This window comes from Euwallacea fornicatus, chromosome 8 (genome assembly GCF_040115645.1).
Source record: "Euwallacea fornicatus isolate EFF26 chromosome 8, ASM4011564v1, whole genome shotgun sequence".
NCBI classification, from domain to species: Eukaryota; Metazoa; Arthropoda; class Insecta; order Coleoptera; family Curculionidae; genus Euwallacea; species Euwallacea fornicatus.
The window spans coordinates 482,619-505,245 of record NC_089548.1 but is presented as its reverse complement, the minus strand read 5'-3'; the positions used below and the strand labels follow the sequence as shown (position 1 = coordinate 505,245).

The 22,627-nt window shown below is 32.2% G+C and overlaps 2 protein-coding genes across 2 annotated transcripts; both read right to left on the bottom strand.

Moving 5' to 3' along the window:
- Positions 1-4,532: 4,532 nt before the first annotated feature.
- Positions 4,533-8,818, bottom strand: LOC136340837 (circadian clock-controlled protein daywake-like). Its single transcript, XM_066285232.1, has 5 exons — positions 8,641-8,818; positions 8,189-8,429; positions 7,827-7,960; positions 4,887-5,027; positions 4,533-4,800 (listed from the first exon to the last, which is right to left on the bottom strand). The coding sequence occupies exons 1-5, from the start codon at positions 8,738-8,740 to the stop codon at positions 4,646-4,648; spliced, it is 771 nt and encodes a 256-aa protein (XP_066141329.1). The 5' UTR covers positions 8,741-8,818; the 3' UTR covers positions 4,533-4,645.
- A 4,012-nt stretch (positions 8,819-12,830) lies between these two features.
- Positions 12,831-20,400, bottom strand: Jhbp2 (Juvenile hormone binding protein 2). Its single transcript, XM_066285233.1, has 5 exons — positions 19,771-20,400; positions 17,379-17,622; positions 16,822-16,955; positions 13,300-13,452; positions 12,831-13,243 (listed from the first exon to the last, which is right to left on the bottom strand). The coding sequence occupies exons 1-5, from the start codon at positions 19,835-19,837 to the stop codon at positions 13,089-13,091; spliced, it is 753 nt and encodes a 250-aa protein (XP_066141330.1). The 5' UTR covers positions 19,838-20,400; the 3' UTR covers positions 12,831-13,088.
- Between the last annotated feature and the right edge of the window lie 2,227 nt (positions 20,401-22,627).

Below are 22,627 nucleotides of genomic sequence, written 5' to 3'. Positions count from 1 at the left end.
TATATCTACGAACAGTAAAGCAGTTTTATCGATTTGTGTGGGGAGGCTAAAGCCCCCTTTGAAGATGTAAAGTTTTGCAAATTTCAGCAATTAGAATGTCCACTGCAAACAGTGTTTTGCTATGTCATTTCTTGAATATCGGTCACGGTTACTGAGCTTCCTGTTAAATATATCGAATTTCAACCAACGTTTAGGTACAACCCATTAAATAGCCATTTTGAAACGTTCGTGATGTTATTTCAATTAAGTCGATCACTATTAAGTATTAAATGTGTACCCTGTATCATACTTTCCAATTTAATTGACTCTGCCGTAATGCATTAATGCTTATATTACATTAATTAATTGTGAATTAATAAAATTTTTAAACGTTGAGTAAAAGCATCTATCCAATATACCGCGAGTCCCTGAATAAGTGAATCAACTCTTGTAAAAAGTAAAAAATTTTCGATTTAAATTTTCATTTCATTCTTTTTCATTTTTTTTCGGGTTCGGCCCTGCTTTAGAAAATTAAATACAGGGTCGACCACGAGTAACGCCTCGGAATTTCATGACAAAGCCAAGAGTTTTTTTAACTGTTTCTTTTTTGAGGTGTATACAGACTAACTAGAGCTACATTTTAAAATTATTTTCAAAGTATACAGAGTGTCCCAAACACATGTAATTGATTAAAGTTGCATTTTTTTAAATGGAATTCCCTGTATATTATATAATTTTTGAACTCGACCATTAAAATAAAATTAAGTTGTATTAAGGTTTATGGTATCTAACTCTAGCAGTTTTTGAAATAATTCAGTTTTTGCCAAAATGCAAGATAATTTTTAACACCTATCTCTCATCCCATATTTAAGTTTTTAAATCTAAATTTTAGTAGGAAGTCATCAAGGGACCAAATTTTGTACTGTAAGTTTCAAAAAGTCGACAAATTGTACGGGGTGTTTTAAAAATCTAAAAAGCTAGATCACCTGACCTTACCCCCATGGATTATTTTTTATGGGGGTATGTAAAAAATAAAATTTATAAGATTCCTTCTACCACGACTGATATAAAAATAAGAATTAGAAATATTTTTACCTCTATTACGCCACAAATGCTAAAAAATGTCGAAAAATCTTTTGAAGAAAGAATCAAAATATGCATAGAAGAAAATGGTCATTATGTAGAACACCTGATATAATTTTTTTAAATTATACTTAGTTTTTATGCTTTTTGTTAATATTGTTAAAATTGTAATATACAAATATACGTAAGTAAATAATTAAATTGCATAGATATTTTAGTAATTTCATATGGCATAATTTTAAAATTGGGGATTTAGATATTTTTATGAAAATGTATGTTTTTAGCGAAAATGAGTAGAGCTAGGTATAGGGAATCCTAATGATATTCGATAGATAAGTAAATTCGGCATCTAACAGTAACACAACCGGGTGTCCCATTTAAATTAAAAAAGTTATTAACAGTTAAAAGTGGAACGAATTTGGCGCTATTTTTAGAACACTCTGTACAATTCACCGACTTTTTGAAACTTACAGTACAAAATTTGGTCCCTTGATGACTTCCTATTAAAATTTTGATTTAAAAACTTAAATATGGGATGAGAGATTGGGTGTTGAAAATTATCTTGCATCTTGACAAAAACTGAATTATTTCAAAAACTGCTAGAGTTAGATACCATAAACCTTAATACAACTTAATTTTATTTTAATGGTCAAGTTCAAAAATTATATAATATACAGGGGATCCCATTTAAAAAAATGCAACTTTAATCAATTACATGTGTTTGGAACACTCTGTACACTTTGAAAATAATTTTAAAATGTAGCTCTAGTTAGTCTGTATACACCTCAAAAAAGAAACAGTTAAATAATCTCTTGAATTTGTTATGAAATTCCGAGGCGTTACTCGCGGCCCACCCTGTATATATATTTTTATTTTATTTCGAATTTACACAGCGATCTAGTAAATGAACACTAATAAGCCATTTGTCTCTGACCTAATTTGCTACGATTGAAAAAACAAAGCACCAATCCACAAATAGTCACTTTGATCCTGTCAGTAATGTTTCGCACTCTCTTGGTGTGCACTGTGTCTATACTAGCTCGGATGGTTTCACTCTTTTCAAATTTCTAATCAGTCCATCACTATTCAGGAGTTGGAGAGCCTCAATGTTGATGTGCTGGTGGAGCCGCTGTTCATGTTGCTGGGCATGCTCTTTGATTACTTTGTCGACAAGTTCCACTTCCAAGTCCTTATGCAGGTTGTCATTGCGAATGTACCACGGAACATCAACAATACCTCGCAGCGCTTTATTTTGGAATCTTTGTTTCATATTTCTATTACTTTGACTGGCGCAACCTCAAAGTTGACTACCATAAGTCCACACCGGCTTGAGGACTTGTTGATATAGCAAAAGCTTATTATACACTGACAGGGGTGATTGTCTACCCAGTAACCAGTACATTTTGCTGTACTTTGATTTAAGCTCTTCACATTTTTTCTTGACATGTGATTGCCACCTGATTGTAGCATCGAGGGTTATGCCAAGATATTTAGCTGTATTCACATACGGGACAACTTGTTGGTTTATGTATATTGGCTTATGTTCGATTCGTTTGTTAGTAAAATCAATATGTATTGATTTGTTTTCGTTCAACTTGATACGCCATTTTATTGTCCATCGTTGGATTTCGGTTAAGGCATTTTGTAACTTTTCAATCGTAATATTGTTGCTGCATCCCGCGGCCAAAATTGCAGTGTCGTCTGCAAATATAGCAACTACAGCATTTTCATTGAATGTAGGCAAATCGCTAGTGTCTAACGGGTGAAGGACTGACCCTAAAACACTACCTTGTGGTACGCCTGCCTGTATTTAAATTAAATGTGTCTTCGAAATTGTCAAAAAAACCTATTTTCCTGTAAAGTGTCTTTTCCAGGTCAAATACGACAAAATGTTATTAGGAAAAGTTGTTTAATATCGGAATCTAAGCTGGCACACCAAATTTGAAAGCCTTAGGCCAATTTTGCTTCCTCACATTTTCTTGTATTTCCCAAATCAAAAAAATTACATACCAATTTTTCTTTTATTAAAATGCTAAATTATTATTATTAGATAAATTTAAAAAGTTATAATCTCTTATTAAACTGTTTTTGATTAAATGGCTAATTTGGTGAAAATTGGTTTGGGAGAATGGACCGGACATCCGGGCTGTAACTCCAGACCTTACGATAATAGATTTTTTTGTTCAGGCAAGAATGAAATATATAATTTACGAAAAATACATTCCAAATGTTGCAGAAATATTAAGGGTAGGTTAACCAATGCAAATTGATTATTTTCTAAAGAACATGTACAACCAGGTATTAAAGAATTCCTATACCGTATTGAAAAATGTGTAAATTGAGGAGGATATTTAGTGCAGCTTTAAGTTTAATTTGCAGTTATGTATTTTTTAATTTATCTAATATACAGGGTGTTTCCTAAGTACGGTATAGAACTTCGAGAGCGTATTCTACAGCTAAAATAAAGGTAATTTTGTTATATAAACTATATCCCAAAAATGCTTCGTTGCGGAAATACAGGGTGTGAAAATTTCTTTAAAAAATTGCAATTTTTTTAATATTTCCGAAACTACTTGAGACATTTTCATGAAATTTTAAATGGTTTGAGAGTTAGTAACGGTGCAAAACAACAAAACAATTCATATCTTCATATAAGTATTTCTTCTCTTAAGAATAATAAAAATGAATGAAAAAATTTAGCTACAATGTTTTTTATTTATTTACTCGAAAACGGTGCATCCTACGAAAAAAAGTTAAGAGACCTTTTTTCTTCCAAATCGAACACATAATTAAAAAAGGAACAAAATATTGGAAAAGAACAGTGGCGTACCACATTTTTGTGATTACACAACAGTCATTGTTTTTAGTGTAAAATACGCACCGTTGCTAACTCTCAAACCCTACAAAATTTCATTAAAATGTCTCAAGTAGTTTCGGAAATATTTAAAAAATTGCAATTTTTTAATGAAATTTTCACACCCTGTATTTCCGCAACGAAGCATTTTTGGGATATAGTTTATATAACAAAATTACCTTTATTTTAGTTGTAGAATACGCTCCCGAAGTTATGTACCGTACTTAGGAAATACCCCGTATAGTAATAGATGATAATTTTTCATTTTAATAAATCAAAAATTGGTAGAAATAGAGCCTTTTGATTTGAGAAGTACAACAAAGGATGAGAGATTAAAGTTAGCAGAGGACTTTCAAATTTAATTTATGGGTTTGGGCCGCAATTTTAAACAACTTTTCTTAATAACATTGTGTCGTATTTGCCACAGAAAAGACACTTTAACGTTTTTTGAAAATTTTCAAAACGTACTTGATTTTCTAAAAGTGAAATTATGTTAGAAATTAGTCTTAAACCAAGCACGGTTGAACCTCAAAAATTTAAATCGATTTTTTTTACCACTTACAAGAGTCGATTCATCTATCCGAGAACATACCGTAGAACTAATATTGAAAAAAAATTGTAACTATTGTTTATTATTATCATTTTAATTTATACCATTTCCAGCAAATTAAACATGTTGGTTTCATTAACATTAGACACAAACAAAGAATATATGTTTATGATAAAGAATTAAGCAGGAAATAGTTCGTCATAATCGAAATTTTGCAAAATTTTGTTGCTTGTCTTCATCAGCACCTCAGAACATCGCTTTTCTATGTAAGGTGCAGCCATTAAAATGAGTTGCTGTTTGTCGGAGTTATTGAGAAGTTGTATCACAGCTTGTTCTGAAAAGAAGTGTTCATTTATGTAACATTAAACAGGAAGCTGATATTGGAACATTAAATGTTTATGTGATATTTGGAGGACTTACTTAAGACAGAGTCCTCATTGAGAACGTTATCCATATTAGCACTGAAATCGCCAATCTTTAGCCTACAAACAATAGAATCAAACTGTAGTCGATTCTTCTCGTCTACACTTCCCTGCATCACAGCTTGCCCTTCAATGTCAGCTATAAAAAGGGCCAGTAATTAGTAGACTTAATACTTTTTCTACTCGGGTACGAAAAACTGCACTATATCGCACTGATTTGAGTATAGGAGAGTTTCTAACGAGATCGGTAAAATGACTGCGAACTTAGAATGGAAATGCAACTTTTAACCATTGAGTGCAACAAAGTTATTTTGTCACTCTAGTAAAGTAAGTTTGGTTTTAGCAGCTGCTTTTAGTTTTTTTTTTTTGTAATATGGCATTTTCAAAGCTTTCATAAAATAGCCTTGATTTTTCAAGGCTATTTTAAAGACATACATGCTAACATATGACAAAATTTTGATATTTGACAAAGCATGTTAGAAGACATGGAAGTGTAAAATTATATAGGGTGTCCCATATTCGATTCTGAACCTAGGGATCTCGGAAACTGTAGAAAATAGAGATTAAGTTAAATGGAGGCAAATTTGTGTTTTTATAAGAAGAGTACTTTGCCTTTTTAAAAAAAATCTAACTACTTCCGGAGATATTCGAAAAAAGCCGATAATTGCTTTTTTCTGCTTTAAATTATATAGAAATATGAAAATGGAGAACGCTTTCTTAGAGCAGCTTTTCCTGTGCTATAACATGTAAATAGTTTTTCGTAGATATGACGTGTCAGTTTTTCAATACTATTATACATTTTTTTTTTAAATAGGGAGTTGACCGATTTTTTACGAATACGGCTATTTATAGATAATTCGAGAAAAACCATGTATCGCACTCGTCGATTTGCGATATCGAGATCAAAAGTATTATTTCTATTTATTTTTGTTATTTATGTTCATTTCAGAAAAAAAAATTCTTGAAAATTAAGTTATCGGTTTTTAGTATTTAATCGGTAGTATTATTTCCCTTCATAAAATTAATTTGAAAATGCTCTTTGAATGTAGGAACAACCAGAACGTTTAAAATATATTTTCAAAATCTTGGCAATTATAATTTTTTATTTAGACATCGCAAATCGGCAATTGTGATATATGGTTATTTTTCAAGTATCAATTACTAATAGAATTTATAAAAAAAACGGTCAGGTCCCTATTTGAAAAAAAAAAGTTGATGGCGGTGTTGAAAAACTGTTAAAAATTAAAATGCCAAAGTACTCCTCTCATCAAGACGCAACTTTGCCTTCATTTTACCGACTGTATCTTCCACGGTGTCCAAGACGCCCATATTGAGAGTCGATTATGGTCCACCCTGTATGTGACGCTTATATATTCTCGAGCATAAAATTTGATTAATCGAAAAATTCCTTAAAGTTTGTATAGGCGAATTCTGGGGGTCTTCTAATAAAAAGAGGCTTCGTACCAAAATTTCTGAAATGCGATAACGGCTTTTTTTAAATTCTGTGTTTTTATCTGCCTATTGCAATTTCTACTACTGGTTTTATTATCATTGTTATTTTGTAATTTCGTTAAAATACTTTTAAATTCTATCGTTGCGCCACAAATAGCGGCGAATATAGAAGATGGTCGCGGACAGAGTAAATCTATCTATAAATTAGACAATATAAAATAAAAACTATATATTATAATGTGCAATCAGTACTTCAGCGGTATGAAGAAACTGAGCTGCTCATTCGAAAACCCGGATCAGAAGAAGGAAGGGCTACGACAACTAGAAATCAACGCTTTCTCGTGTCTATTGCTTTGAAAAACCAAAATGGCTAGGGCAGTTTCCCTTTGAACTCATCTGCAAGAAGTGAGAAATATAAACGAAAGCTAGTAGACTAGGTAAGTAGTTAGGGAGCGACTTCATGCTTCAGGATTATCCTTTTGAGCAAGAGCTACGGGGCCTCTGTTTTCTCGTAAACATTAGATTGAATTTTGCACAAGAACACTTACTTTGAACAGTAAAGGATTGGAGTCGCGTATTGTTTTCTGAGGAAACTTAATTTTATCTTACGAGCCCCGAGAGATGTGTAAAAGTGAAACGACAACCAGACGAGATTTATGCCCAAGTGTGGATTTGGGAAAGAATTTTTTTGGAGCTCCTACAAAGTTAGATTTCATCTAAAATGAGACTCCGAATACGTACAGGGACCTGACAGAGGTTTTAGAAGACAATGTTCATGGTTATTTATGGGGAGAACGCAACTTTTATGCATGATAATTCATGGCCCTACATTGCTCGTATGGTTATCGCTTTTCTTAACGAGTTCCAAATTAAGCCATTCGTCTGGCCTGCTCGAAATCCGGATTTGATTCCGATAGAGCAGGTTTGGGATGAGATAAAGGGACACTAGCAGAAACATGTGCCTAAAAATGACATGAAATGCTGTAGCAGAAATGGGACATTCTTCTGTAGACTGTAATGTAAAACTCGATTCGAAGAATTCCTCGTCGTCTACAAATTGTTATTACTACTAGAGTAGGAAATACTCGGTACTTAGATCTACAAATATTTTCATGCTCGCGATAAATACATGTTCTTTAATTTAATTATTTCGTAGCAACTAGAAAAATACCCTTTTATTAGAGCAATCATCACAAAAAAACCGCATAAAGTCAATAAATTATGTTATAGGTGGAAAAATATTGAATAAATTATGAGTTATTACATTAAATGCAAATTACCAAGTGACCCTAATTTTATGCTTGGGAGTATATTTAATTGAATATCCGGAAAACTACCAAGTTATCACAGAAGCGTTTATAGGAACAATATCTTAATTTTGTTTTTTTTTCGGTTTGTATTCGATTTACGCTCTTAATTCTGCCTAAATCTGTAGAAGTAGCATAAATTGAGAAAGGGGACACAGAATATTGAAATTAATACTTACTGGCATTAGCGTGTATGTTTCCAACAGATTTCACTTGAGCTCCTAAGAGTTTAGAGTCAAAATCATAGTCACCTTTCATATCTAAGAAGGGAATTTTCACAGCTACACGAAAAATTTTCTTGTCAACATCCAATCTGCAAGAAAAAATCTCTCATACACTAAATTAAAGGAAAATTTCGGAAAATTCCAATTCTGTGGTGAATAATGGATTGCTTAGGAGCTGGAAAAGCTAAAATAAGACGTTTAAATCAATAGTGAATAAGAACTTATTTCGCTTCCTTATGACAGTGTAACATAATATATTTTCATATATCTTCATATTAAAAAGTATTTTTTGTACGTTGAGAAAAATTCGATCTTACTTCACTTTTGAAACTTCAAAGTTTCCTAGTCCAGTAACCTCCAAATTTTCCATAGATGCCTTCAAATTAGGAACTTGTACTCCATCAAAAATGACCACTTTCGGCATTGTGAAGGGATCCAAAGGGGGTACATTTAGTTCCGGGATTCCTTTCTGAAGAACTGGCCTCAATGCTTCCACAGACTCTTTTATGCAGGCTGGCAGATTAGGATCGCTTCTGTGGCATACCTTTATGTAGTCAGCTGTCAGAAAAAATGAGTGATAACATGTTCACAAATGTAATATCTTCACGGCGGCACAAAGATATTGTGATTGACATTTAACAACATATGGATGAAAGAATCACAAGTTATCCTAATTGTGAATAATAATATGGCAATCTGAGAAGTTGAGAGTGGTTGAGTTTCGAGGAAACTTTATACACATAATTAAAAACAACAGTAAGTTACTTACGTATAGCTGAATTGACGAGATACCCAAAATCATCAATGAGAAAAAAAAACAATAAACCGGCAAATAGCACTTTGGACTTGACCATGGTAAATGTTTGCATGAAGCGGCGAACTATTAAAATAACTTTTTTCCCGCATCAAAATGAGCTTTTATAGGAAAATGATGATGAGTGATGGCTTCGCCATCGATTGATGATTTTTAAAGACGAAGCAGGAATTATGGTAACTGCAATTAGCAAATTCTACACCAAATCAGCACCTGCCGAAGCACAACGTAAAAAAGTGGGAAAACACTAATGAATAATGATGTACTATTGAAAATTAATTGCGTGTCTTCGTACATACTTTTTGTTGAATGTTTTAGTCATACTGTCGTAATGTGGAAATTCTCCATAGTTTCGTTAACATTAAATAATAGTTAGTATTAAGCATAGACACTTGATGTAGCGATTGGCGATATTGCAGAATTATTTTGCAAAAAGTGTCAAATAAGGAACTAACAACATTTTTGAAAAGTTGGAATACCTCTCGTTACATTCTGCTATCTTTTATTTTAAAAAATAGATGTTCACTTCTAATACGAATACGCTTCCATTGGTGTGTTGTGCAGGAGCTGAACACGGCTGTAACGAATACGCGGTTATGACGAATGATCAAAAAAGTCCCGTTCAAGTTCCTAGAAAGTTAAAGTATTTTTATTCGGTTATAACAAACTCAAATATATCGAACACTCAGTTATAAAATACCATATTTATTATTATTTCTCTTTTTCTATTAGTTGAGTCGAGCTCGGTTATAACGAACCGTCGGGAAATGCTGCTGGGACCGACCTGCTTGAGATTTGAGCGAATGGGTCGGCACGCGTCTGATTTTAAGGAAATTAACTTAAATGATGAATGTAATATAATTGATGAACATGCGAAAATTGCTTAATTTCCTAGTGATACCGACAATGTTCAAATAACTGCCAATGATTACTACGAAAACGGTTCAAGTAATAGAGAGGGATTTGGCAGAAGTGGTGAAGTTTTAATCGCCACAGCTCAAGAAACAATTTCTGTTTTGAAGATCGTAGCATATTATATACACATCACTTCTCCAGAAAGAGAAATGTTCTTAAATGAAACAGTTTTTTTCTAAACAAAATAACTGAAAATATGTTAAAGAACCGCAAGGTGCAGAGTAAAATTACGGTCTTCTTTTCTACCCAAAACTTCGATTTTGTTTCAGATTTTTGTAATTTTTTTTCCAATTTTTATTGTTTTTTTTCCATTTAATATACAACGTGTCTCTAAAAAATCCGTACAAAATTCTACCACAGGTTTCTGAAAATATGATGATTTAACCCAATTTACCTTAATCTAAAAATGGACGGTTTTGAAAACACAGGAAATCAAAGTGAAGATTTAAAAGAGGAAAGTAATTAATTACTTGATTTGTAATGTTATTATCTGAACAAAATGTGGCATTCGGGCATTTTTAGGAGCAGAAAATCAGAATTCGTTTACATTTTTTATGCATATTGTAGAGGGCAAGGGTGTAGGTCAGCACTAAGTGAGCCCTTTTTAAAACGACATAACTTTTTTATCACCCGATATAAAAATTATTTATAATTAAATTTGTATTTTCCTACATATTTTATAAAAAAAAAGTATTGCTACAAGTCCTTACGTGCATTCCTTTTTAAGATATTTTAAGTTTAAAATTCGCTGCATGTCTTGAAAAATAACTTAAAAGTACATGAAATGAAAAAATATTAAAACGTTCAATTAATCTTCGATTCTTATGTTTTTTTTTAATCTTCACATTTTTATTTAACTATATCAATTTTTTATCATTTATTTTACCGTACTGTACGATTAAATATGTACTTTAATGTTATTTTTCAAGACATTCAACAAAATTTGAACTTCAAATATCTTACAAAGGAATGCCCGTAGGCACTTGCTCCAAAACACGTTTTTTTTTTTAAATAAAAAACGTAGAAAAACCCAAATTTAATTATGAATAAAATTTATACCAAGCGATAAAAACGTATGTCTCTTTAAAGGGAGTTCACCTAGCGCTGAACACCCTGTATGTATATACACCTCTTTATTACAATGAGAAATTGTGTAATGTGGGATTTGGTCAAAACGAAGATTTTAAATCAAAAAGCTTTTTTCCTCGGTCGCCTCTAACAAACCTCCGCATATAATGAACGGACAGCCAAGTCCGTTGAAGGTTGGTTATAGCCGAGTTCTTCTCTATTTGAATTCTTTTGATAATTTCAGGTTTTTCAAAATTCTTACAAATCGAAATGACACGAAGCTCACGATTTTCCCTTTTATTCGAAATTCTATCTATTAAGGTTACCAAGGTAACAAATACCTACAGTAATAGACAAAAATATATAGATAATTCAAAAACTCCCTGAAAATTTTCTAGAAAATAAATTTTAATTTCTTTGCTTTATAAACAAATTCTATGCCGATAAATGAAAATATATTTAGAATATTTATTTTGAGTTTATTGATAAAAAAAGGCTTATCAAAACAATTTAGTTTTTTGTTTGGTTAAAATATATAGACTGCAATTTTGCATTGATTCTTTGTTGAGTAAACTTCAGTCAAATCTTGTTAAAAGTTAAAAACTAAAGTTATTCACTGATACACTGATGGTTTCCGACAAGTGAATATAACAAAAACTTTATATCTCAAATGTAAAGCAGTTTGGGCAATTATCAACAAATATAAACAGAAGGGGACAACTGAGGATACCCAAAGAGGTGGCCGCCTAGAAAATTTGTAGTTAGAACAATTAGGTTGATCAAAATTATCTTATCTAAAGATTCATTCAAAACGCCAAGACAGATGAAAAATTAAATTACCGTGAAAGAAATAACTAATGTCTCGACAAAAACTACTAAAAGAAACTCGGATGATCTTAACTTGTTTGGAAGTTTTCCCAGCCCAAAATACATCGCTTTCCAAAAAAAATCGGAAGGCCCGAATAGAATTTGCACTAAACATTGATGATTGAAAAACACTAATTTTTGACGAATCAAAATTCAATTTGATTGGATCTGATGGTATCAACTATGTGTTTCATCTATGCGGTAAAAGAATTAATCTCGACTATATCTAAACCATCGGTAAACATAGCGATTTGTGATAGTGTGAGGTTGTTTTCCTGGATTTGGAATAGGCCCGCTACATGGAATTAAAGACGGCATTGGTAAATTTATATATAAGGATATACTGAAAAATGTTGTTACCTTATATGATGGATGATATGCCGCGATATTTCACTTTTCAGCGACATAACGACCTCAAACACAGATCTACATTGACAAAACAATTTTTATGTGAAGAAAAAAAGCGTGTTCTGAAGTGGCCATCACAGTCCCCTGATTTAAATCCTATCGACAACATGTGGAATCACTTGAAGCGACTAATTAAGACAAGAAATTTTACTTAAATAAGAATGAACTCTTTGCACACTTAGAAGAAAAATGGCATAATTTCGAAGCCTCTTACATTAACAATCGTCTTGGGTCAATGCCAAGAAGATATCACTCTGTGATTCAAGATAATGGTTACGTTCCCAAATGTTAAACGTAACTTATATTAAAAATACATTTTTAATTCCAATAGTCAAGCTCATATTTTTATATTGAAAAGTCGTTTAACTAAACGTTTGAGTTTTGACGTGATAATGATCATGCAACATTATAGTTGAACTGAATTTCTAATAGAGTGAGTAAAATAAAAATTGTGTCTAAAAATCATTTGTCAATGTACTTTCGTCCATTACTGTATGTATATTCAACACCAATTAGGGACCCGCTGTATGCAAATCAATTAACATTGGGTTTTCTGAGAATAACTATAGTGATGGGATTTACACATAAGTAGAAATGCGCTTCACAGAATTTGCAAATATCGACATGAAATTTAACCATGCCGCACCTCTGCGTCATTTATGTATTAATGTATAGAAATACAAAGTGCGGAAAACTGACCACTGGCACAAAATTTCAATTTTATGTACATTGTGCAATCTATGTCATTTCTTGTGAACAAATGTTTGGAAGAAGTAGGAATTTTGAAAATTTTAAAGTAAGAAGTTCAGTGTCCCCCTAGTTACGTAGGTTTGTTCTAATTTAACCAAAAGAGACAAAGATTAAACCAAAATCAAAATGGGCGAAACTTTGCTGTAGATATTAATTTTATTGTTTGTTTTGTGGTGAACATTAATTACTAGTTTTTGTTAGCACGTTAATGCATAGTTAAGAACCGGAAAGTCAAATAAAAATGTATTTAAACCAGGTATTGAAGTGAAATAACATAAATTAGCATGTGTGCTCATTGTAAGCTCAATGTCGACAAACCTTTGTAATTTAGCCAATTAAATACCGCTTAAGTAAAAAATAATTTACTAAAACTAAAATTGGTAGCAAATCTATCGTTATTCTTCTGTTAGAAAAGCATCATAAGGAACATTATTAAATACATTCGAGATAAAGTCACTCATTAGCAATAAAAATTTCTTCTTCAGATGCGGTTTCATTTCCTTCAAAAGTTCCTGGGCATTTGAGTTAATAAAAAGATTTAGAGCTGCCTCTGTGAAACGAAAAAGAAATACATATCGTTCCTGTTTGCAAAGCAACAGAACTTACGGAGCACGCTGTTACCATTGTGAATTCCATCCACTCCCATCTTAATATCTCTAACATTAAAATCCATTTTAATTTGTTGCAGCCGTAAATAAGTTAAGCCATCCTGGCCGATTTCTCTATCTGCCTTAATGTATGATTTAACTTTGACACCCTCTGAAATAAAAAATAAATACGTACACTGCACATGAAGTATGGAATAAATTCAATTAAAAATCAGACATAAATTTCTCGATAACGATTAAGATTAGGTATAGCGACATGCTACATAAAATATACTAAGAATTCGATGTAGAATTCAAAAATGAAATGAAAAATAAGTTTTTCTAATTGAAAAAATGAAATTGGTGGTCGTGACTTGTTTTTGAGTCGCTCTGTACGTGCATTTTCCATAAAAAAAAACCGTTACAAAAAATAACAATCGATGTGTCTCCGCATTTTTCCAAAAAACAAACGCCTGATTTTTAATTACATTTATTCTATATTTTATGTACCTACTGTATATACATATGTATGTAATATAAGGTGTAGTATTGAACCTGGAATCTCGAAATATCTCGAGTACTAGGTAGCCTATAAAAAAATGTTTAGTATCAAACTTTAATCGATTGGAGGAGAAAATGCATTGGTGCTAAAATTGATTCTCCTCCACCTCTGTGAAGGCGGGGAGGGGGTTCACTTTTTTTAAAATAATTATCCGCATTTTTTTTACTGATTTGGAAGATACAACTACAAATAAGAAATATTTTTTCGTAACATTTTTTTCTATTCGTGCTAGAAAATATTGCAATTAACGAACTTCAATTTTTCTTTCGCTCCTGTTTTACGCGAAGGTTTGATATCTACATTAGAATTAACGAAAGCGTGAACTTTTGTAATCTTTTAATTAAAGTAAATGCTCAAAATGGTGTTCCTGAACTTATTATCGGTGTTTTAAAGGACTTATTACGAAGTGTGTATTCTGGAATATCGGCATAAGCTTTTATAATGCCTAGAATAATATTCTCACGTATCGTTGGTGTTTCTTTATAAATCTGATTTTTGATATATCCCCACGTCAGCAAACCCAGAGAAGTAGTATCTGAAGATCTAACAGATCAATTCACCGGACTGAATATGCCTATAGATCTAGCGTTAAAATTACGATTAAGAACTTTCTATTTCACCACAGAATAGTGAAGGGAAAACAACTTTAGCACCAATGCATTTCTTTCTCAGAATAATTAAGGCTTGAAACTAAATATTTCTTTACAGGATGCCTAGTATTCGAGATATTTCGATGTTCCATGTTAAATGTAACACATTGTATACCGAACGATTCAAAACTTAGTATAAAGAATTTAGAGACATATTTTTGAGGTGAAAATATGAGATTTTTAGAATAAACGTGTCCAAATGCTTAGTTTTCGATATACACTCTGTTTCCTAAATGTTAGGGAAAAATTTAAGGAGCTATTCTCTGAGTAATTTTGAGAATTTTTTGTCCTTTCACGATTTTATTAAAAATGCTTTGTTCCCAAGATACAAGATGAAATTGTTTTTCATGGAATTTATTAAAAGCTACAAAAATCGTTCAAAATTACTGTCGCCAGCTTGGATGCATGTTTCTAGTCTTCTCTTCTTTGACAGCCGAACTTTTTCAAAAATACCAGAACTGTTTTCTATTGTATTGCACCTATCAGTTATGCGATTTCTCATATCTTCCACTTTCCCACTGAACTAGTATTAACTAATAATTTTAGATGGTCTCATAAGGAATAGTCCATAGGGTTCAAGTCTGGGAATCTAGCTGGCCGTAAGTGAGATCCGCCACGACCAACCCAGCGATCTCCATATGTTTCCATTAAAAATTCGCGAGCAATCCTACTAACATACGCTGATGCTCCATCGTGCATAAACCACAGAACATTTCTGGTTATCACTGGTACATCTTCAAGGAATTCAATAAGCGATTGTTCCAAAAAATTGCGATAAACTGCGCCTGTAAGTCTTTCAGGTAGAAATATTGGTCCAATTAGTCAATCACCCACAATTTCAAACGTTTAACGAAAATTGGTGTTAAAAATTTACTTCTAATACTTAGTATGGATTTTCTTCGGCTAATACACGATTGTTATGAACATTTCTTATTGTATTTCTTGAGAAATTTACTTCATCAGCAAAAAGAATCAACGACAGTAGTTGCGAAATTTGCACCAATGTGTGCAAAAGCCATTGACAAAATGCAATCGGTAAGTGAACATCTACAGGAAAAAGAGCCCGAACACGTTGTATATAGTACGGATACAGGGTACAAGAAATTTTCCCTCAAAACTTTTCACACATTTTTATTACTAACATCCAAAACCCTTCCAATTTTTCTATTAGAAGTACCTGGATTTTCCTCTATTACGTTTAGCATATTTTCTTCGAATTCTGCTGTTCTCACTATCACTCTGGTCTTTCAGCACCTCCATTTCCTTTTAATGTACCTATTTGACAAAGACGTACATGATTTTTTTCAAACATTTTTCGATTGGGAACATTACAATTCGGAAATCGTTTAATGTAAAATTACCTGACCCGTAACGAATTTCCATCGGCAAGTCCATACATGAAATGTATGTCAGTCATCTCATCATTCGTATGGGTATTCATGATAAAAAAAAAAAACATTAAAAGTAACAAATTTGGAAATGTATTCAAATTAAGTAACGTTCATCTTGTTTAATAGTGTTGTTTTCAATATTCACACTATCATGCTATGCTTATTTAACCATTTAAATAAAAAAGAAAAAAATTAGTCAGTAAACATTTATGGCCTTGTATCTAGAGAACAAAGCATTTTTCCTAAAATCGTCAAAGGACAAAACATTCTTAACATTACTCAGAGAATAGCCCCCTAAATTTTCAGCAAATATTTAGAAAACATCCTGTATGGAGTGTTAAATTATTGTCATTATCAAAATTCATAGTAAACTATGACTAAGTTGTTTTAGAATTCTACGCGTTTTCTGTTGAATTTGTCGAAATTTAATACTCTTAGGAACGTTGCAGGCAGAAAACTGATTATTATTAAAAGAAAACGAAATAAAGAAAGCCAAATGACAATACACTTAGCATTTTTGGGCCTATGTTTATAGCAACAAAGGTCTTATTTTAACTTCAAAAATACGCCTCTAAGTTTTTTCTACTAAATCTCCAATCAGGCTATATATTCATACAGTGTGTAAAAAAATTTTAGGAGTATTGCAATGTTTGCTTGGATGTAATATGCAGTAGTGAAATAGTTGCTATTTTGGAAATCGATCGATTTCCGAATATTTTACGTTAAATAACGTGTAGATGTATTATCGATATATACACGTTTTAAATAACACTCTGCAATACATTTCACAGTATCACATGTTAAGTCAGAAATGAATTTATCCTTCAAAATAGGATAGCAGACATTTTTAATATTATTTTAAATTATTTAACACGTATTTTGTTGACATTGCTCTGAAATTTATGCTTCACCCACTTTACTTGCGATACCTTACATACCATATTCGCCCCAATAATTTCCTCCTCCCGAAGCCCTTACGAGGATCAGAATACCACTAGATTCGTATTTAGCTCGTGCCGTGATTTTTGGTATATAGATGGTGAATTGAAATTGGTTTGTTTCTATGTCAGACCTAAAAATTAATTGTTTAATTTTCTATACAAAAGTCACAAATCATCCAGATATTTCAGTGAACACAAATTAACACATATAATAATTATTGTATAATAATTGAACACTTTTTAATTGTCCTGCAATTTTTGGTCAAACTTCAGTGGTTTTGTCAAATTTTCTGCATCAAAAATCCATCTCAACCAATTCGTGCTTATCGCATAATTTAGTAGTAAATGAGGCAACTTTTCGTAACTACAGCTGTTTTGATAGCACAAAGGATAAGAGCAAAAATAGACACTCGGTATAATCCAAAACCAACCAAAAAATGTAATAAATAAAAAAGCTGTTAATCACACGGGTGAATTTCTATTAATTCTAAGCATTTATTACTTTATAATAATTTTTGGTCATTAATGGTTGTAAAAGTCTAATCGGATCTCACCTCACAGCTGTTACTGTACAGTTACTAACGCCATATGCTTCAATATCTCTGAAAATAGCTCTGTAGCCGTCAGGTCCAGTTCCTATAGCTAACTGAATTTGATCGATTACAACTGGTTCGGGATCTTCTAATTCAAGTTCTGGAATTCCATTCCTCATATTTGCAATGAGATAGTTAGTGGAGTCTCTGATACACTGGTTAACGTTTTCATCATTGATATGGCATTGTTTTATGTAGTAAAATGCTAGAAAAATACTAGAACAATAAAAGGGCAATTTGTTTGTTTATGTTGCTTGGATATGTACCTTTCTCCCTTTTGGGAAACATTAACTTGTGCATTACATGGCGATTCCAAAAATAAAATAGGGACCGAAATCATGTGTAAACGTGAATGATTTTTAAATAGTTCTAGTGTCCAAACATGCTGCCTATACAAGGTGTTCTGTATCGTTATGTTCAAATTGTGTAAGCAAATACAGTCGATTTTGGTTATAGGGGACCTGAGGAGACCAGAGATTTTGTTCACTATAGCCGCACGTTTGTTATATGTAACTTTAGTAAATATGTACATATGTATGTATATACACATATGTTCGCCTTAAAAATTCTTATGTATTGAATTTTTTTTTATTTGTATATACATAATTAAGATTTATACACCAGTTAAAAAGAAAAGAAAAGTAAGAGGAACCCTTCTATTTTATTCGTACCTATGTAATACCGATTTAGTACATTATATTACTACTATATTCAAACATACTATTTATTTGGTACTGTAAAGTAGTCAGCTTTCAACAAAGCCATGTAATTTGTCGAAAATCGGTTGTTAGTAAATCGTTATCCATTTTTAAATCCACATTATTATGCTTCTTAATCCACTGTGACAACGGAACGTTTCTTTCGTCATCTTAATCTACGAGTTCTTCCTTCTATTCAGAGTCCAAAATTGTGTAAAATCGACTATGGTTCATTACATGAGGATTTTTCTGAGTCGAGATCATCTTGGCAAAAAATAGTCTAAAACTAGCCTAATAAAATTTTCAAATGGTCTTTTTAATAGACATTGTTTTGTTGTAACCGATCGAACCTGCAAATACTTCCTCAAAAAGGGTTCGCTAAAACAGATGGTTTGTTGTAAAGGTGTTCGTTATATCCGAACAAAAATAAAACATAATAAAATAGACACTTTGCACAGGGTGTTCAAACAAAGGAGGACGTCAGCTATATCTGGGAACCTATTTATTGTGGAGTTTTAAGGAAAAAAATATATAACTAAATCGGCCATGAGAAATCGCTGGAAAATGATTTCTAGTTCATAACTATACCGCTACGGGGAGCTTTTACATGACACACAAACAACTTCGTAAAAGTGTATTTTTAATATAACATATCAATTTCTGGGATAATTTCCGACAACTTCTGTAGAAAGATAATTTTGAATTTTTGAAATTAAAGGGTGAAGGAACTTTTGATGTCCGTTTAAAAAATCGCATTTTATTGAGTAACCATGTAAAATGCCCCCTAGCGGAATAGTTACGGACTTTAAAATATTTTTCAACGTTTTTTGCATAGCCGATTTAGTCGTAATATTTTTTTCTTTTAAGACTCCAAAATAAGTAGTTGTCCACATATAGCCGGAGTCTTCCCTTATTGAAACACCCTGTAAATTCCTGACATTTAGTTCGTCAAAAAGGACCGCTACAACTAGGTGCGCTATAACCGAATTTGAGTGCAGTAGACTTAATTCGAAGACTACAAAACACAAAAGTGGTAGGTCGGTTTTTATTCGTTCCATAGTTACAGCTCTATGAAGTTATAAAAATAAACAACATAATTCCGTTCGAAAACTAGATGAAAATGTACTTTTTCACAAATATTTAATTAATAACATTTTCAGACTGCTCTGCTGCTCATCGTATACAAGGTATGCTAACGGATGAAGTGCGCTCGTTGTTTCACGCTTATTTTCGCGTAATAGTTGGACCTCTTGCTGACCACGCTCCAATAATTCCATGGCATCCACGGCATACGAGCTCAAGCTAGTATTCCCCAAGGACATTTTGAAAATACTATTAATCAAATATTTGTGAAAAAGCACGTTCTTATTTGATTTTCGAATTTAAATATGTTTATTTATTTTAATAATTTTATAGGGTTGTAACGTTGATAGAAATAAATATCAACCTACCACTTTTGTCTTTTTAGTGTTAGAATTAAGTCTAGTTAATGGTTCTAAAATTTGAATATAACGATACGGAACAACGTGCATTTCCTTTTGAATATACTTTAAACTTCCCGAAGAAATAAGAGAAACGTTAGTTGTAACCTGGAGTACTGTAGTGTCCAAAACCGGGGGATTATTGTAAGTATAGAAATAGGCTTAAATACTTACGATTTTCGGGTGTAACGCAACCGCAGAAAGCTGCTAGAATTACAAGACAACTATATGATTTAAGCATATTCAGCCACTTAGTCTGCTTCGTTTCAAGGGATAAAATTAGACACACTGCACTATACCTCTATGTATAACAGTGTGAAGATATTCAACAAATTAGAGGAGAAATTGAAGAGAACACATAAAGTTCCGCCTTCTTTCGCCGTCGTGTGACCTCGTAATAAAGCGGCCATGACCGGACCAAGAACTTGATCGCAATAACAATAAGAGTGATGAGTGAGTGAACGTTTGGTCGTTGAGTAGCGGTTAATTTTTTTAATTTCACTGTTCGTCGTTGTGGTTTTGGATCGTTCGGATGGATTAAGTTCGCCTGTTATTCGTTTCCAGTTGTTATAAATACAGGGTGTCTTTAGTCGAGTGTCCACATTAGAAATTCGCGAAAGCTAGATGATCACAGCTTGACGTGAAGCCATTTGAACGCAAATTCTATCGATCGAACATATTTTCAAAATGGCGGCACTTCTGGAAGTGTCGGAAATTGATGACAACTTCATTGTTTTAAATGGAGTAACGATGTTTTTTATTTTACTTTTATGATTCCATATTGAATTTCAGGTCAACTTTATCTGACATATTGCTAACTTGAAATGTCAACTTTCGAAAACGAAAATTGTTGTCAGGAATGTCAAATGTCAAACAATTTCTGCGCAAAAAATGTTTCTTACTCCCCGGAAATTGATGATGATTTTTTTCAATAAATTAAATTTGTCTTAGTAAGTTTTGGATTTTTTTTACTGACTGTTGTTTACGTTATGAATGTAGCAGTGTATACAAAGTGTCCCAGAAATATGGACCTCTATCCGCGTCTTGAAAATCGTCATTTCACACGTGTCACAAATCGTCACAGGAAAAAGTTAAAATTTGGATATCATACTAAAGTGGAGGTGATCTATGACTAAAAATATCGTCAAGAAAATACTTCTTCCGATTATACCCGAAATGAATGTCAACTTGCTTATTTTAAATAAAACAACACTATATGTTATATCAAATTTCGATTCTGCGATACATTGTGTACATTTTTCATGTATAATGTTCTATACCTACAGTAGTAAACACGTTTAATTTTGACAATCATCTACAGGGTGGTCTGCAAAATAAATTCAACTAGGCCAGTAGAAAATTGCCGAAATGTAATTTTCTTGAAATGGAACACCTCATACCCACCAACCTGAGTTAAAAGACAATTTCACATTCCATTCATTTATGTATCATTTACACATTACATACAATTTTTTTTTAATTCAAAAGCAACTTTAACTACGAAAAAAAATATTATCTTTTGAGTTTTGTTCATTTTTTTTATGTTAATTATGCCGTTGGTAGCACAAAATGGCCGATTGTTTTAAAATTGAAATATCGATCAAGTGAGACCTCAAATTAAAGGTCTTTCAAAACTACATTCGACGGTGTATTACTGTTTAAAATCTATTGATTTATTTTTGAGAAAAACACAGGTATAAATTTGATAAAAAATGTCATACAAACTCAATTATATAGTACGTAAATATATAATAATAATAAGGAAAAAAATTCTTTGTCGATAGAAAATTGGTTTATTTTCGATTTTGTGCTCACGGGTATTGTTTGGTTGTAGTTTTGGTTATTTTTATTAATATACTTATTCTTATTCGACTAGAAATCATAAAAAGGGCAAAACACTTTCGAACACTGACATACAAAGACAAAGAGATTAGTATGGAAACCGCCATAAAAATATACAAAACCATATGCAGACCACTATTGGACTACGGGCACGTACTGAGGGCAAATGCAACAGAAAAAACAAGCAAACACATACAGACTACAGAACAGATTGCACTAAGACTAATCACAAAACTAAGACACCCCGAAAACCCGTTACACAACCCACCCAACCAATTACTGTATGAACGTACAAACATGATAAGAATAACAGAAAGACTACGACAACTACAGAACAGATGGTAAAAGAACACCAACAACTCAACTATACTGAGCCCACTTTGCTTAACGAGACAGACAAGACAATCCCGCCTCCTTTTCCCTTCGAGCACCCTTTGGGAGCATTTCCAGATGTAATGTGATAGTATTTAGTCACCAAAAGATTAGTATTGCATCACAGGCAGAAAGACCTAACAGGTCGATAGCCTATTTCTGAGGAAATAAAGATTGTTTATATATACAGGGCTATTCACGCTATACGGCGCGGAATATTGTGGTTAAAATATGAGGCTTTCAAAAGGTTTCACTTTTGGGCTATATGGGGATCTATTGTGGCTATTTTTTAAAATTATTTTTATATTATACAGGGTGTCCGAAAAGCTCTAAAAGCATCAAAGTTATGTTTTTTTAAATGGAACCCTCTGTATATTACTGCATTTTTAGATTCTCCGATCAAAATAAATGTCTGTTTTAATAAGGTTTACTATACCTAAAACTTAAGGTTTTTTAAATAATTTGAATTTTATCAAAATTTGACCAAATTTTCATGTTTTAAACACTTAAGAAGTATTTAAGTTATGCAAGTGTAATTTACAGTGCAGTGTAACAATAGATCATATTTTATATCCCAATCATGATAAACTTGCCATTTTATACAGGGTGTGCAAAAATTAAAACTAATGAAATAAGAACTTTAAGTGACTATAACTTGATTAATTTAAATTAAATGCTATATTTTTTAACTTAACCAGGATATGTAATTTTTAATTACCTATTGAATGGTATTAGGGTGTTCATCACTAAGTCTTCGCGTTTTTACAGAATACGCTAAATCATTGTTCTTTGCGCCATTTGGTGTTATTTAGTTAAA

Bases quoted from the DNA above. Each gene is read 5' to 3' on its own strand.
- LOC136340837 (XM_066285232.1), bottom strand. From the start codon at position 8,740: ATGCAAACATTTACCATGGTCAAGTCCAAAGTGCTATTTGCCGGTTTA. The intron at 8,430-8,640 runs GTAAGTAACTTA...TTTTTCTGACAG, and splicing joins TCTCGTCAATTCAGCTATAC to CTGACTACATAAAGGTATGC. The intron at 4,801-4,886 runs GTAAGTCCTCCA...ACTTCTTTTCAG, and splicing joins CAATGAGGACTCTGTCTTAA to AACAAGCTGTGATACAACTT.
- Jhbp2 (XM_066285233.1), bottom strand. From the start codon at position 19,837: ATGCTTAAATCATATAGTTGTCTTGTAATTCTAGCAGCTTTCTGCGGT. The intron at 17,623-19,770 runs GTAAGTATTTAA...GTATTTTTCTAG, and splicing joins TTGCGTTACACCCGAAAATC to CATTTTACTACATAAAACAA. The intron at 13,244-13,299 runs GTAAGTTCTGTT...TTCGTTTCACAG, and splicing joins CAATGGTAACAGCGTGCTCC to AGGCAGCTCTAAATCTTTTT.